Genomic DNA, 17,385 nt, shown 5'->3' on the forward strand with positions numbered 1-17,385 from the left:
AAATAAGGACCAGGGGGAAGAAAGGCTGAAATTCAGTTGTTATCCTAAACCTATTTATTAATCTTAATCTCTAACCTTTCAAAATAGATGAGCCCTTTAGCTTGGCTAAATCCCTCTTTTTACATCCCTTAGAATTCAGGGTATTTGTGGATCGGACTTTAGTAAAACAGTACAGTAGAAAATTTTACCGGACGTATTTTGTATTTAGCAGGTGTCCATAGTTATATACTTTCATGTAGATTTATAAAATTCTTAAGATATTGTAACCTTGGGTTATTATTATTGGATAATTTTTAATTATTAATTTTTACATATATTTTTTTTTAATTTAATTTTTTTGTTTTTCCTCTAAGTTTGCTTGTAGAAGGTCTAGAATAGAAGTTATGTTAGTTTTATTACTCTTTTTGCTTGGGGTGACTGCTGCTTGGAAGAAATGATCTTTCAAACGAATAAACTGTAGTTTTAAAAGTTGGCACTTTTAGAGTTTTGGGTGTTTATCCTACTTTACACACCATGGTTTTAAAATATAAAACACAAGCATAGAAAGAGCTTCGGCTGACTTAGATTGTTTCAGAAATCATTCTAAGTTATGTAAGAGTCACAGCTTACAGAAAAAATGTTTCTTTGTGTTTATTTTATTGCCTAAAATCCTGAGGACAGAGAAATCGGTAAAATGGCTCTATATTTTCATTATAAATTATAATTTTTGTTACTATTAATATTGACTGTGGGATTGTTTCGGTAATTAAACATTAGACCTGAAATTAAATCAAAGCCTTTGAGTCAGTTCTACTGCTCATGTAATTAGCACTGCTTAATTAAAGTGTCTGGTGTCCATAAATGGATGTTTTCTGGCTTGTTTTTTTACCCGGATCTCATAAAAGTAATGTGCACTACCTGTACTACTGATAAACCTTTGTTCATATCTGTGTTTGTCATGTGAACCAGGTGGAGGCGAGTGGATGCTGATGGGGGACAAAAAGGAGACCTGGAAAGTTAAAACTCTTGACGAAATCTTACAGGAAAAAAAGCGCAGAAGAGAATTAGAAGAGAAAACCGATCTTAAGCGGCAGAAAAATGTAAAGTGTCTTCAAGAAAAAAACATGCATGCTGTGATGATGATCAAAACTAAACTGTGAATTCAAGTCATTATAGTGGGTTTCAGTAATTGATGTGTTGCTAAAATCTAATTTAACCTTGTTGTAGTGATTAGCTATGATCATTTAATGATTATTGTTTCAGATTTGATCCCTAATGGTGACCTTCTTGTTTTTCCCAGTTCTCCCACGGCGTTGTTCCACAGGCGAATGATCGGGAACCGAAACAAGACACTCCGGAGGAAGGAGAACTACGAGATCAAAGAATGGAAATAACAATTCGTAATTCCCCGTACGTACGGGAGGACTCAACAGAGGACAGGTAAATGAAATAATTCTTTTTGTAGTTTTGTTTATAGTGAAGGTTGTTATATCTAACAGCGTTTATGTTGCGTTTCTGGTAGAGGAGATGAAGATGAATCTTTAGCAATCAAGCCCCCACAGCAGGTAGCGAGGAAGGAAAAATCCCACCACCGAAAGGAGGAGAAGAGAAAGGATAAAAGACGTCAACGCAGCCACTCTGCTGAAGGAGGTCAGACATTTGATTGGTTTTCAGACAGAAATGTTTTGCTTGTTCTCTCTTTTGATTGTAAGTATTAAAGCAGGGGGAAAACACGTACGAGCCAAAGACAAAGAAAAAGAGCGAGATAGCGACCGCAGGAAGCGCCAATGGGAAGAAGATAAAGCCCGAAGAGACTGGGAGAGGCAGAAACGAAGGGAACAAGCCAGAGCTCATTCTCGCAGAGAGAGGTGAGCGCAGTAATGAAGAGCTCCTCATTTGATGGTAGGAAAGCAGATCTGGTTTAAATTAGAGTTGGGGTGGGCGATATGAAAATATTAGTGTGAGGAATTCCCAAAGCAGAGCTGTAGTGGCGTACAATCCATGCACTGCTCAGATGCATCGGTTCCTGTTTCCTCCGTTTCCTTCAGCCTAATAAATCCTCTTTAACAGGAATTAAATAATTACTCTTTTAAATGTTTACTGTGGATAATTGAATAGTCAATGGAACAGTTTTAGAGTATAAGGATCTTTAAAGCCATATTTGGGTACAGTGCTATTAAAACTCAGTTTTTTTGTTTGTTTTGTTTTGATTGTCCAACAAATGCAATTGAAGATATTTTGTCCTCATTACACACAGAAGAATACTACAAGAACACTCTCCTCCTCCAGCTGTTCCTAGGTCACTAGCGCCTACGGCTAAGTAAGTAAACACTTAGGTGGGTGTTTGCCGGCTCCAGATTGGTCTGGTTAGTCTGTTTTAACTTATCCACTTGTGAGGTTTTGTTTATTATCTACATTGTTTTTTAGGGATCTGCCTTTAGTCGGCAGGAAAATCAAAATGCTTCTTTTTTTGTAGCATTGATACAGCAAACCTTAACAATTCAGTTTAATAGAAAGTTAAAGTAAGAAAATATAATTTTTGCTTGTTAAAAAGGCTTAATATCATCAGAACAGCCTGAGCCCTGGGGATGAAAGACTATTTTATGTTGTTAAAGAAAAAAGAAACATTCTCAGTTTGTTTGTGAGAGATTCAGAGCATAGGAAGCAATGTTACATGGTTAACTACCATGCCACCATAAGGATAATGTCAATGGTAACATTTATGATTAATTAAAAGATATCTGATTTAAGCTCAGAACAATTAATTTAAAGAACTTCTTATTGTCGTGATCCCTTAAATGTTCATCTTTCCCTGATTTGTTTATATTTTAAATTCAAATTAAATGTTTGAGGTTTGACAAAACAGTTTGAAACAGTTTATTTTAAGTACAAACTATTCCAGCGTATTAATTAAATATCAGTTGTTCCAACGAGTTAAATTTGTACAATTTTCAAAATCTGTTTAGACATACTCTGCTCTTTATTTTCTATTAGGATTTTTCGTCGTGAAATTGTGCTGAAATCTGGATTTCTCTGTTCTAAAGGTTATTCTATATATCTACCATATTGCCCACCCCCTGAGTTCAGTGTTTCCTTCCAGTTTTGCTGTAGTTGTGCATTCACTCCCTAAAAATCTCTGAACCAGACAAACACATTTGGTGGTGCAGAGTTTCCTGCTTTTCCTATTATTTTAAAGTATTCGTATCATTCGTCCTCTACAATGACAGGGACCGTCTGGAACAGCAGGAGCGCCAGCGGGAGCGAGACCGAAAGATTCGAGAACAGAAGGATCAGCGGGAATTCAAAGACAGAGAGAGAAGGGTGGACGATCGACACAAAGAAAGAGCGACTCGTCGAGAAAGTTAGTCTCTTTCCATGTGTTATTATTGTTCTTTCATGGTAATTGAATAATTTGTGACACTCAAGGTGATAAAACCCGTTACATTAGAACCAAAGGTGAAATTTTACAGCTTTTCTGAACTGTGATTTTTGCTTATTTCATCAAAAATGGAGCTTAAATATCTTATGTTACAAATAAAATCTCAGGGTTTATGTTTTGGGGGGATCTCAATAAAGCTGAGATTCCAGAAAGTCACAGCATTTATAAATCCAGCATGCTTTTATAAAAAACAGAGAATGGAAGCTCAAAGGGACCAAAAAGGTCAGTTTTTCTGCACCATGATCAGCCTTCCAGATAATTGCTGAAAATGTTGCTTTGTCCTGCTGCCTGAATGAACTTTAAAACATCAGACAGTCGTGGGGTTGAAACAATAAATTGGATTAATTGTGATTGATCGATTATTTGTATAATCATCGTCTAATTTAATAGTAATCGATAAGTTGTAGACTGGAGTGTAGCATCTGAAACATGCTTTTAACTGACAGTCACCCACTTAGAGCAGTAAGTCTACCAAAATTATAAAAGAAAATATTTAAATATTTTGCATTTAACATAAACATTTTCATCTGTCAATATGCTCTTTCCAGAATTCCTCAAGTGGAAAATTTTTATTTAGTTTAGTTTACTTATTTAAGGAACATTTGGTTATCCAATTATTAATTGATTAATCGAAAAATAATGGACAGATTTATCAATTTGCAAAATAATCATTAGTTGCAGCCGTAGACAGTGGCTTATAAACTGCTTTTTTATATCACTGCTTAATCAGAAATTTTATGATAATAATTTTTAACCTCGCACTGCTGTCAGTGTATTATTAGCTATGGTGCATTTACTGGACAAAAACAGATCTTGTTATTTTGTATCGAGCTGACATTTCACATTAAAAGTTGTCTGATTTTAGGTAAAAAGCCTTGTTTTTTTTTTTCCCCACATCTCTGCTAATAGAGTAGAAAAGTAAAAAATTTGTGAATACTTTTATTGTCCCACAATGGGGAAATTGTTGTAATGGAAATAACTCAACAGATTTAGTCATAAAACTCTGTTAACCTGCATTTTAAATCTTTAAATTCTCAGTGCCATCTCACCATCGCATGCTGCCTGATGAGTACGATGACAAGATCAAACCAGCTCACCACAGTCGCAGTCCAAACCGCGGCTCCCGGGACAGGTCCGAGCACAGTGAGCCGCGGAGGCTTCCACGTGAGTTTGGTATAAAATCTTTGAGCCCTTGAGAGAAAATCCTTTCTGTATCATTTGCATTTAGATTGATTTTAATTTTCTATTTAGCAACAAAAGACGAGAGGCCCGATATTCAAGACTTGCTTTCAGACCTCCAAGACATTAGTGATGCTGAAAGGAAGACGAGCACAGCAGAATCCTCCATGGGTAAGCTGCACCTAGCAAAGGCCCTCTAGCTTCAGCAATCCTACCCCAGTTATTCATCCTTTTATTAAAATAAATTTTATAATTACCCTTTAACATGAACAAAAAAGTAAATAAATCTGATTATCAATCACTGGTCCTTGTCTGCAGCTCTCATCTTTCTACACGCTGAGTACTTTCATTTTATCAGTCAAACTCACTCATGTCTGTTTGTTGTTTTTTTTTGCATTTGCTATCTTTCTATCTTGTTTAGCATCAGGGTCGGGATCTGAAGAGGAGGAGGAAGATGATGAGGAAGAAGGCCAAGATGAGTCCAGCAGCCAGAGTGAGGGTGAGGAGGAGGAAGGGGAGGAAGAGGAGGAGTCTGCCTCGGCCTCGGGGCGGTCTGAGCAGAGTGCTGGTAAAATATATTAAACTTCCTTCTCTAAATGTTAGGCATGTCTAATAACAACCGTGATTAATGCAAAGACTTTTGCTTCTCAGAGGATATAAGCGAGGAAGAGCAGTCAGAGGAAGAATTTGAAGAAGAGCGGGGAAATGGAAAGCACATACCTGCAGGTTGGTAGCTCACCAACATATTAGCTACTTTTTGGAAGTAATTATAGAGAAATAAGAAGATATTGAACTTTTTAAAATGATGTGAATCTTTCAACAGCTTCTTTTTGAGGTCCATTTCTCTTTATTTGAATTTAAACTAGGGATTTCACAGGCAGGGTTGTTTTAACATTAATGATGTTTACATGCAAAAAATGTAACTCTCGGATTAGATTGTGTATGGACTAGAAAACAAAATATAATCAGGTTCTACTGTTTATATGGGCATAATTACCCAAATAAAACGGCCAGTCTGGCTAAAAATGTTTTTTTCCTCAGACTTTATGATTTTAACCTTTCTGACATGAAATATTTTGACCAGTGCTATGTTGGTCTACCTATTCTTCAAATCTCTTTTTAAAGACTAAAAAATATTAAATCAACAAAACAAGTGTCACAGTTTAAAGTGTATTGTTTTCAAGCTGTGCAACTAGCAGATAACTAATAAGGTTGTTTGTAAAAAGCATGGCTGCGAGGTTCACTTGGGTGTGCAGCTCATAAACGTATCAGTAGTAGATCAATAACAGATAGTAGGAGTTGAGTTTCATTAAGGATTATGCTACCAATCATTTGGAAATGCCTCTATTAACCTGCTTAATTCATTAATAGAAAACGTGTTTTATTTTTTCTTTAAAGAACATCCTCAGATTTAAGTGTTTTGAAGGCAAAATATCATCTTTACATGAGATGATTTTACTTAAAAGATCAAAAGAAAAAAACCTAATGTGACAAAGATGATAAACAAAGAGCAGCGGGCTGCTTGTCTTCTTGAAAATGGGGGGTCTGCTGTAAGCAAATGACAAAAAAACCCACAAACCCTTCTGTAATTATAACAGTGTTTTGAAGTTAATTTTAGCTGAGTTTGGAAAATACAAGGAAATAAAAAAGATCCAATCTAGAATGAGGGAAACCTTTGTAGCTGTAAATCTCTAAATGTAGTTTGCTCTTCAGATTCTAAGTGATTAAAAGTCTTGAAGAATTGATAAAACTGCATATCTATGCCTCTGAAAATAATAAAATAATAACTGAGATATGGATTGATCTATAATACAGACTTAAAAAAATTAATTGTCACATCATTACAATGAGTAAGATACTTAACCCTGAGAGGCAAACTGAAGATCAATTTTTCTTACAACTCGTTCATCTGGATAATTATTAAGGTGGAAATATTTTGACAGTTAATGAAAAAAACTTGTATAGTCCAACATCAAGTGACTTAATTTGCTTATGATTTTAGAAAAGTTTTAAATATTTCCTAAATTGTGATTTATTTATTTAATCTTGATTTTATCTAATCTTTATTTATTTTATTTAAGCTTTACTATTTCATTATTTTATTTAATTATTTAGGTTAAGTCAGTGAGATGTAACGTAATTAGGGCTCCAACTAACAATTATTTTGCAAATCGATTAATCTGTCGGTTATAGCCAAAGGTTCCTTTAAGAAGATTTTTTGCAATTTTTAACGAGGTGAAACTAAAACTTTTCCACTTGAGGAATTTTGAATAGAGCATATTGACAGACAAAAATTATTATTTTTTTTTATCTTAAATGCAGTGTTTACATATGTTGTATCAATTTTGGTATATTTATTGCTCTAAGTGGGTCGCTCTGTCAGCTAAAGGTAGGTTTAGAGTCTATATACTCCATTTAACGATTAATCAATTACTAAATTAGTTGAGGAACATTTCAATAATTGATTGATGATTTATTTCTTATGCCCTAACCGTAATGTTTGGTTAGACTGTAATTTAGAGCACCTCCACTAAAGACTGAGAAATTCAGCTTCAGAAGCAAAAGATTGAACAAGTAATTTGTGAATTCTAGACCCTCACGAGTTGACTAATGTCGCCGTCTCTGTCGCAGTTCCAGAATCACGATTCGACCACGATTCTGAGGAAAGTGGAGAGGAGGAAGAGGAGGAGGAGGAAGATGAAGAAGAGGAAGAGGAGGAAGAAGGCAAAGAGGGCATAGCCACCCCTCAGTCCCAAACTCATTCCCACTCCGCTACGCCCGAGGAGAACTACATCCCAGATTCCCCTCCAGTTTCACCGGTGGAGCTGAAGAAGGAGCTGCCCAAATACCTGCCGGCTCTGCAGGTGAGTCTCAGCAGCAGATTGTTCCTCTGTTGGCTCCACTGAAATCACAGCTTTCAGAATCCCCATCAAAGGCCTTCATAGTTATACTGGGGTAAGCGGCGTCAGTGACGGGCTTATAAAATGTCAACGTAGGATATTTAGAGACTTTTTAGATGTGGAATAAAGACCATTATCGAGTCAAGCCAGGAGATGCATCAGGTTTCAACCCTTCCAGGAAAAAGTCTGACCCAAAAATGTTGTTTCACTTTAATTTTACAGTAATCCTCAAGAATCGCCACAAGATCCCATCTGTCTTTTTTGTTCGATTGCGTTACTGAAATACTACTCAGCTTCCTTCTCCTGTGAATGAGGCTGTTAGCTTTCTAGCTGCAAACCTGCACCAATGAAGAAACGATGGGAGGTAGGGCTGGGTAAAAAAATTTATTTAATCGATTTTTAATCGATTCCTTTACATTTTTGCAAAATCGATGTCTAGGTAATGAGATCGATTAGTTTTATAGTGACTTGCGTGACGTTCACATTCAAATGAGCAGGAAAGATGCAATCAAGATTACTTCAAGCAAGACAGCTTCAAATATAGCCAATAGGTTGATTGAAGACATTAACAAATGGAGGCTGACCAGCAAACACCCTGTAGTTGATACAGACAACCCTGCAAATATGGTTTGTGTAGTGGAGATAATGGAGCTCACACATGTCTGCTGTGTCCCCGATGTGTCACAGCTGCTTGCTCGTGTGAGGCTTCACTTTTCACAAACAAGTTTGCACTTTTGAGACAGTTTTGTTCACATCTTAAGTTTAAACTGTCAAGTACAAGTTTGCGCTTTGTGTTTAATATGATAGGAAAAAAAAAAATACATGAGTATTTTGAAACACAGTTGAACAACTTTCATTGTTTTAAAAACAGATTGAATAAAAATTAATCGATTTAGAACTTTATGAATCAAAATCGAATCGATTCAGGACTTTGGCAAGAATAGTCAGCCCTAGTGGGCGGGGCTTACATTGTGCTCACATGTTTGCCTCGCTTCTTCTCTTCTAACACTGTTGTCAACCAGCTAACGACTTTTAAGACCCCTCTGGCAACTTTTATTTTTCTAAAAGCAAAGTGCAATGAGAATAGTTATTTACTTCTGTGTTTTTGGCGACTATTCTCTGAGTTCACTGCATTGGGCAAACAGCGAGCGCAGCTGCTTTGGCGCTGACTGGCTCCCAGTGCAGCAGACTGCCTGAGGTCAGAGGAGAGGCAAGATCAACATGTGTGTTTCCCTACTAATTGAATTATGCATGAGCAAAGTTTCCAGTGATTCTCCCCTAGATTACACAGCAGGATGCAAATATAAGTTAGACATAATCTTTTACAGAATGTTTTGGGGTTTTTTCTCTGAAAATATAGCACTTAGATAATTCACACACTGCCTCTCTTATTAATTCACCTCATCAGCTCTGTGGGCCTCTTACATCTTCTCCCTGAATTTGATAATATTAAAAATGTTCTATAGTTTTGATTCAGGTAAAATATTAATGAATACTTTGAATTATTTTATAGAGTTCCTTTTTTATAGTTTGTGTGATATTTAGAGTAGAGCTGGTTCATTGATTGTATTTGCGATATAATTGCTATTTAACAAAATAAAATAAATTCTCCAGTCTTATAGGTGGTGGTAATAGCATAGTTGCCCCACATAGAATGGATAAGAGTTTCAGCTTAAGCACATATCCATAAGAAAATGAAACCCTGTAGTTAAACACATAAACCAGAGGTCACAGATTAGCGGACTATGGTCCAGATCCGGATCCACCTGCTGGCTAATCCGAACCCAACCTGATTTAATTCAATTCAATTCAGTTTATTTATATAGCGCCAAATTCACAACACATGTCATCTCAAGGCACTTTACAGTTCAACCAGATCATACAGTCAAATAGAACATTTATAAATTACAGCATGTTGTCCGACGACAGTGTCTAACTTTACTTGCGCTGCTTCTCCTGTTAATATGGTAAAGGTCCTCCAGGGCATCCGGGACCAGGCTACACGTGATACAAATTAGCCAATGAGCTGCTGTCAGTCTGGGTTGCTGCTGCTGCTACTTTTAGACTCAGCAGGCAAACCTGTGGCAGCCGGGCAGTGGGAAAGAAGGAGAAGATGAGAAAAGGCAAGCAGAGAAAGTGTGGACTGCTGAAAAAGCTGTGGTGAACTGGTGAAAGAAAAGTGAGATGCCGTGCTCAAAGATAACCCTGGACATTTAGAGTATGTTTGGCTCAACCCGCTGCTGTGAAGCAGGATTCTCCATCATGAACATTATCAAAAATAAATATGGATCCAGGCTCAAAATAAGCACCTTGAGTGCTTGAGAATGGCTTTGTCTCCATTCAAACCCAGGTTTAAAGCCTTGCAGGGCAGCATACAGCCCACTTCTCTCATTAAGCCAGAAAAAACAAAAAAACAAAAACAAATGGTCAGTTCAGGTTTTTTATAAAATATGTGAATGAGAAAATTGTCTATATACCAAACTGAATGATTGTTGTCTACTTCAAAAAACACTTCAGATTTTGTTGTTGTTGACATTTCTTATTTAAAAATTCAATGTATTACACGGATGAATAAAAAACTCGTTTTTAATATCAGTGTTGAATTCTGTTTAAAGTAACAGATTGTAATTAAAAATGTCTCCGGACCTTTACCGGTAGGGTTGGGAATTGAAAAGATTTTCACGATTCCGATTCCCTTTTCGATTCTATGAAATTATTCGATTCTTTATCGATTCTTTTTTCGATTCCAATTTGGGGGAAAAAGGAGAACAAACAGTTTGATTATCAGAATCAACTTTGTTTACTTAACTATTGCACAATCTTACAAACTCAACAAGATCAAGATGTCCACAGGAAATGTGAAACTGGAGTAACATCTGTGTTTAAATGAAAAATAAATATACAAGAACAAACTTAATAACCAACAATGTCTAATAACAAATGATGGGATAATAACCTATTTTAAATAACAAAAAATACTAATTATAAAACAGTAGTAGGAAAAATTAACAGTTCTTTTGCAGAAAGATGAGCATATCTGCTTTTTCTGGAAGGATACAGGATCTTTCAGGGCTTATGGTGTCTCCAGCCGTGGAGAACACCCTCTCAGATGGGGTGGAGGAAGCCTGCACACAGAGGTAGTTTTCAGCCAGTCAGATAGCAAGGGCAGCGTATCTTGCTTGTTCCACCACCACAGTGTGGCGCTATCCCTGCAGGGGATGGAGGGCAAGCTTTTATAGAGCTGGATTTCCTGATCCACCCTCTGGGCTAAGGAAAGACGGGGCTTTGATTCACAAAGTGACCGCAGCTCGTTGTCTTCCTCCTCGAATAGTTCTTCCAACTTGCGTAACTTGCGTAACTTGCGTAACTTACGTAAAAAACGTGACGTAAGTCGTGCTCCCCAGAGCCGGCGCTCTAGGCTCTGGTGCTGCGGGAATCGAAAAAAGAATCGTTCAGTGAGCTGCCAAACGATGCCATGGAATCGGAAAATACGGAACCGGTTCTTAACAGGAACCGGTTTTCGATTCCCATCCCTATTTACCGGTTGATGATTTTCTTTATTCAGGTGCTGCTGACTTTTTAATTGGTTACCTCTGGCGTAGATGCTCGGTGTTAGTGCGAAAGAAAATTGCGATTGCAAAGTGGTTCAAATTAATACCGTATTTTCACGACCATAAGGCGCACCGTACTAAAAGGCGCAGTCTCAGTTATGTGTGCCATTTCTGTATTTAACATACACATAAGGCGCACCGGACTATAGGGCGCGTTTTTTATATACAGGTACATGTCCTCTACTACCTTTAAATAGCTCTACTGCGTATTTAAAAATACAGCGGGGGCAAAACTGAGTATGACTGTGCTTTATTCATGTATTTATTAAAAAGTATTAATCAAACCTGGCAGCTGGCCGTGAGACAGACACATCGCAGATGACAAAGCGCTGTGATCACTCCTAAATTAACTTAAAATCCTGAAACCTGCCGACGGAATATGTTCGCTTTTATGGGTGCCTGCAGTTTAAATTATTTAGATGAAAAACACCTGCCATCCACCGCGTGAACCCGGAGGCTGCCCAGCCTAGAGGCTGCTGATGAAAGGATTTCTGCTGTCGGCGCACCGCTGGTATGTGGGGGTCTGAGCGCCTCCGACAGAAATAGATAATCTGGATGAACTGACTGCAATTATTAAGTTTTCAGGTGGCCTTTCTCACTTAAAAACATATTAAAACTACTTTATTCCCACTGATCACAGCAAATATAGCTGCAAGATTTAGATTATTTAGATGAAAAAACACCTGCCAGCCACCGCGGTGAAGAGGAGGAGACCCGCCCAGAGGCTGCTGTTGAATTAAGTTTTCAGGTAGAAAAATAGAGCGGGAGCAAAACTGAGTATGTTTGTGCTTTATTCATGTATTTATTACAAAGTATTAATCAAACCCATCAAAGTCATCATCCTCTGTTTCTGAATTAAACAGCTGCGCTAAATCAGACATGCCAATTTCCCATTCTTCGCTGTCAGTCACTTTCCGTGCAGCGCGGCTCCTCAGAAATAATGCCGGCTTTTGCAAAAGCTTGTACAACAGAGCCAGCAGACACGTTAGTCCAAGCATCAACAATCCATCCGCAAACGGTGGCGTAACTTGCCCGGCGCTGCCTTCCACTTATCCTGAAACTGTGGTCTCCGTCGGTCATCCATCGCTCCCACGCCGCTCGCAGCCTTACTTTGAACGGCCGCTTCACACCGATGTCGAGCGGTTGAAGCTCCTTTGTCAGACCCCCCGGGATAACGGCGAGCACAGCGTCCATTTGATTCACCTTTTTTTCACATCGGCTGTGAGATGGGCACGCAGCGATGGTGATGCGTGGAAAAAACCACCTGGTCTCCTCACATAGGCTACACCTCCCTCAGCTACGCTTTCATTATCTCCTCATCCATCCAGCCTTTTTCATTTGCGTTAATATCATGTCATCAGAGCGCTGTGTCTGTCTCGCTGTCAGCTCCCAGATCAGCTTCTCTGATTGGTTGATGCGGCGCGTCCAGCAGCAAAACTTCAATTTTTTCATCTCGAGCAGCAGCAGCGCGTTGGCAGATGCTTAAACGCTCCTGCTGCTCAAAACGCGCTGCAGGACCTTTTGCTGCACCTATACGCGCGTCAACCATTGACTTTGCATGTAAACTCGCTGCTTCTGCTGCACCTGCTGGGTCCGGTTCACACCGATATCGAGCGGTTGAACAGCGAGCACAGCGTTAATTTGTTTCCCCATGTTTTTCACATCAGCTGTGAGATGGGCACGCATGGAGTTACATATTAACAGCGATGGTGATGAGTGAAAAAAAAAAACACCTGGTCTCCTTACATTCAGCCACTCTTTCATCATCTCCTCAATGAGGTGGTCTCAAAAGTCGCAGTTACAACACACATAAGGCGCACCGCACCAAAGGGCGCACCGCACATTTTGAGGGGAAAAAAAAGACGTTTAAGTGCGCCTTATAGTCGTGTAAATACGGTAATCACAGTTTTGATCTTTTTAGCTAAATTGCACAGCCCTAATTTAGAGTGTTTTAATCACTTTATCATGTCAATTTGTCAAAATAAAATTAAAAAATTATTTTAAGATGTAGCGTTTCGGCCCTTTTGTTTATATATACAGTTATTTATATAGTGTTTACATTGCTCTATTATTTTACAAAGTATTTATTTTGTACTCTTGTGTGGTTTTGTTCAAAATGTTAAAAAATAAACAGTTGGTTCTTATTTTTATTTGTTTTTTCCCTTTTGATCACCAAATTAAAAAAGATTAAAAACTGGATCAATAAGGACTTTTGTTAAGAGTAGTCCGATCTATAAATTCTAAGCGATATCCATCCAACATTATTACCTAACGTTTTTTTATTTTTGGTTTAGCTCAGTTAGGCTAATATAGATTTGGGGTTTTGTGAATTTAAATAAGTTCTGCCCAGAAAGGTCAGCTCTGGTTCTGCTATTGCTTCACCATAACAGACTGTTTACTTCTGTCGGATTCCTCAACAGCCTTTCTAAACCATCGCTCATTCATTTTCAGTCAGCTTAGGGGAAGCGCATGCTGGTTGTCTTCATTAATGGTTTTTTATTATCTTATGATTGTAACGCTGTGTTCAGGGTTGCCGGAGTGTCGAAGAGTTTCAGTGTCTGAACCGAATAGAGGAGGGAACCTATGGAGTGGTTTACCGAGCAAAGGACAAGAAGACCGGTATGAGAATGAGCTGCTGGGTGTGTTTTTGTTCTCCTAGTTTTAAAACAGGCCTGTGTGAGATCAATGCTGTTATATTTGTAGATGAGATTGTTGCCCTGAAGAGACTGAAGATGGAGAAGGAGAAGGAAGGCTTTCCCATCACATCTTTAAGAGAGATTAACACAATCCTCAAAGCTCAGCATCCAAATATCGTCACAGTCAGGGTGAGACAACTTGACGTCACGTTCGGGCAATAATATTTGCTTTTTGTGATGTTTGTAGAATGATGACGTTCTGATTGTTTTGTTCATTTATGGCAGGAAATAGTAGTTGGAAGCAATATGGATAAGATCTACATTGTGATGAACTATGTAGAGCATGACCTGAAGAGTCTAATGGAAACCATGAAGCAGCCCTTCTTGCCTGGTAATGTGGTGTAACATTCCTTTTTATTTAAAAGTAGAGAATTACTTTTTTAGTCATTTATTTTTTTTAAACGTGTTTGTTTTTTACCAGAAGCATACTTACAGTGTGTTACTTTTTTTTATTTTTATTTTTTAGGTGAAATAAAGACACTTATGCTTCAGCTGCTTCGGGGAGTCCGACATCTCCACGACAACTGGATCCTCCATCGGGATCTTAAGACGTCTAACTTGCTGCTGAGCCATAAGGGAATCCTCAAGGTAAACTGGTGCTGCAGTTCCAAGCTACCACCCTGAAATGAAAGTGTATGTGGTGGATTAATGCGGTAGAAGAAAAGGCAATAACGTGGTCGTATGGCTTAAATGTCCTGATTTAAACGTAATTATTAATCTCTAAGGTTTAAGTTTATTAAAAGCCTCATTAAAAACTTCATCGGTTAGGACTCCTATTATCTGAGTTCAGTCATGGCTGCAATTCCTTAATGAAATTTGCACAAAAAAAACAAAAAACAAACTTTTTTTTCTCTCCCTTGTGTTAATGCTTCATTTAGTATTGGTGGAAACTTACCCCAGAACACCACTGTGGTGAAAACAAAGAGGTACCCATTAAACTGAGCTATTACTGGGTGTCTTTTTTTCTTTTAGCTTTTCAAATTGGATGAAATTAATAAGATATTTCTAGTTAAAGTTTAAAGGAATAGTACACCCAAAACATGATTAGCCTTCATTTTCTACTCACCCCCATGCGGAATAACACTGTGGAGTACTTTTTTGATATCTCAAATGCATCTGGAGATCTGGGAGGCTTCTTGCTGTCTGCTGACATTCAAATAATGGAGGTTTATGGCGCCCGAGAAAGGTCCATAAAAGTCCACAAAAAACGTGTCAATATTCCTCCATACTGCTCGTCCAATGTATTCCAAGTGTCCTGAGTGGGTAGCGTCCATAATTTACTCGAAACGAAGTCATTTAGAATGTTTTTAGAGCATAAACAGTAGTGTATAGGATTTCCTAAAAGCGCGTTCACGAGTCTACGGAAACCGCGGCAGACCAAACCAGACGAAACAGTCCCAAGTTCTTATTAATGAGCTAGAAACAATAGAAAAGCTACCCTCATTTTTTTCTTTAAGCTGCTTGCTGCTCCCTGAGGTTAGGCAGGGCTTCTGTCTACATATTGGTGTGTTTAACTGCCTCACCGTGACTGCATGGACTTATCTGCTGGAGCACAAAATGGTTTTCATTATATTTGATCAGCTGCTAATTTTTACCTCCAAAGTGTCAAATTTGATCACCTCCTTGATATCAGGTTAAATGGAAATATGTCTGTACATTGTTTTTATTTTATCTTGCATTTCTTCCCTACCTAAAATATTTTCCCTCATATTTAACATTGTAAGTGTCATACATAAATGAGTTTATGAAAAATAAATAAAGCATCTTTATTTGAAGTAATATGTTAATTTAGAAAATTTAAATATAATTTTGTTATAATAATGAAATAGATTTGAAGCAGTAGTTTTTCAGGGAAGAAATGCAGAGCCTTATATGTGAGGTCATCTCCTTGGCTTTATTTATTAAAACTCTGTTCATGCTGATAATTTACTCTGAAATTATGGGATTCTTTTTCAGTTTGTCACAGCTTGGAGATGATTTTAGGATAAATCTTTAAAACCCTGTCAGTTATTTTTTCTTGCTTAAAATGTGAGGAAGTCCCTTTAAAGAGGCCATATGGCGCTACATCAGCACTTTTGGCCTATAAATGCATATTATTGTTTGCTTGGATACCTTCATATCTTCATGTTCTGTTTGAGTCATATTTTTCAATCCCTACAGTTTTTTTTTAGAATCATCATAATGTTCAGTCCCAAAACGTCTAAATGAGGATATAGACTTATGAATTACCATTTTTAAAAGAAACTGAAATGAAGGATTTAAAAGCATATGTCTCCTATTAAAAAAATGATTGCAGCCAGCAATGCTGCAACTGCATTGGTAAAAAAAGAGCAATCATATTGACAGAATTATAAGTTTCTGTTCAACACTGCTGCAGCTAAAAGTCTGTGGACATGATTAAAAAGAAAAACTGTTTTTTAGCCCACTGGGGAAATACATTAATAACAATCGTGGTAAATAAGTTTCAGGGGAAAAAACATTTTGAGGCTTATAGTCAAAATAAACATTAATATAAACTGTTTTCAAGTCAAAAACACATCTGTAACTTGTAGACACCTATCAGCTTAACTATAAATCCAACCTGATATTAAATATAATAATTCCCACAGTTGTTAAATGATCTGACTTGATATACTTGATATAGATGCATTCTGGGAAATCTAAACTCATAACACCAACCTTTGCCAAAGCACTGCAGTCTTACAGTTTTCCCTGTTCCTCCCTGTACTGTAGATCGGGGACTTTGGTTTGGCGCGGGAGTACGGTTCTCCCCTCAAGCAGTACACTCCTGTTGTCGTGACCCTGTGGTACCGATCTCCAGAGCTGCTGCTTGGAGCCAAGGTGAGATTTAAATTTCACACTGCCTTCTCAAACCCCTGGGGTTGGTTAGAAATACCTGAGCAGCAGCTAACATGGCAAACATGAAGGTGATGAACTTCGTCTGAGCCGATTGCATCATCTGGACTGTTAGACTCTGAGATATATTTCCGTTAAAAGACAACATCTGTGAAGCATTTGGCTCGTAAGTCACTAAATACCTCAAGTTGCTGCAGGAGTTGTAGATTCTCATATTATTCAGCCAGACGGCAGAGGCCCAGGAAGCTATCAGAGAACATCCTCTCTCTCTGTGTGTTGCGGTAGGATTTTGCCAGGCAGACTGTCTACTTGATGTTTCTGTGGATTACTACTCTGTTTGTTCTTCTCTCCACAGGAGTACTCTACAGCTGTGGACATGTGGTCAGTGGGCTGCATATTTGGCGAGCTCCTCACCCAGAAACCTCTTTTCCCTGGAAAGTCTGAAATCGACCAAATTAACAAGATTTACAAGGTGAATACCGTTATTTGCCTTTCAAATTTAAACTAAACAGCCACGAAAATGACCAATATTACCTTGTTTACTGTCTATAAATTAAGTGTGCTGATTTTCTTTTTTTAATTTAGTATCAAGACTGTAGTTCAGTGGTTCCTCTCTGGGGGGAGCTGTTTGTAGAAAACTGACTTAAAAGCTTTCCATAAACATTATAACATCATATACCCATTTATGAATTAAATGAATAAAATAATACATATATATTTCATAT

General features: G+C 37.8%; 1 protein-coding gene across 4 annotated transcripts in view; it reads left to right on the top strand.

Annotated features, from left to right (window-relative positions):
• Nucleotides 1-17,385, top strand: part of cdk11b (cyclin-dependent kinase 11B) — a 28,056-nt gene that overhangs the window by 860 nt on the left and 9,811 nt on the right. Inside the window, exons 2-18 of one of the 4 annotated variants that reach the window (XM_038298515.1) lie at nucleotides 949-1,079; nucleotides 1,280-1,419; nucleotides 1,502-1,629; nucleotides 1,700-1,847; nucleotides 2,237-2,299; nucleotides 3,207-3,340; nucleotides 4,457-4,591; nucleotides 4,670-4,768; nucleotides 5,019-5,165; nucleotides 5,249-5,323; nucleotides 7,229-7,461; nucleotides 13,637-13,727; nucleotides 13,812-13,933; nucleotides 14,030-14,135; nucleotides 14,271-14,392; nucleotides 16,538-16,645; nucleotides 17,016-17,132. In XM_038298515.1, coding sequence (XP_038154443.1) covers nucleotides 963-1,079; nucleotides 1,280-1,419; nucleotides 1,502-1,629; nucleotides 1,700-1,847; nucleotides 2,237-2,299; nucleotides 3,207-3,340; nucleotides 4,457-4,591; nucleotides 4,670-4,768; nucleotides 5,019-5,165; nucleotides 5,249-5,323; nucleotides 7,229-7,461; nucleotides 13,637-13,727; nucleotides 13,812-13,933; nucleotides 14,030-14,135; nucleotides 14,271-14,392; nucleotides 16,538-16,645; nucleotides 17,016-17,132 — 2,085 coding nt within the window. In that variant the 5' untranslated portion in view covers nucleotides 949-962. The remainder of the gene's footprint in view (nucleotides 1-948; nucleotides 1,080-1,279; nucleotides 1,420-1,501; nucleotides 1,630-1,699; nucleotides 1,848-2,236; nucleotides 2,300-3,206; nucleotides 3,341-4,456; nucleotides 4,592-4,669; nucleotides 4,769-5,018; nucleotides 5,166-5,248; nucleotides 5,324-7,228; nucleotides 7,462-13,636; nucleotides 13,728-13,811; nucleotides 13,934-14,029; nucleotides 14,136-14,270; nucleotides 14,393-16,537; nucleotides 16,646-17,015; nucleotides 17,133-17,385) is intronic. The other 3 variants (XM_038298516.1, XM_038298517.1, XM_038298518.1) reach the window with 3 other exon arrangements.

This window comes from Cyprinodon tularosa, unplaced genomic scaffold (genome assembly GCF_016077235.1).
Source record: "Cyprinodon tularosa strain WSP-4 unplaced genomic scaffold, ASM1607723v1 ctg409, whole genome shotgun sequence".
In the NCBI taxonomy this organism is placed as follows: Eukaryota; Metazoa; Chordata; class Actinopteri; order Cyprinodontiformes; family Cyprinodontidae; genus Cyprinodon; species Cyprinodon tularosa.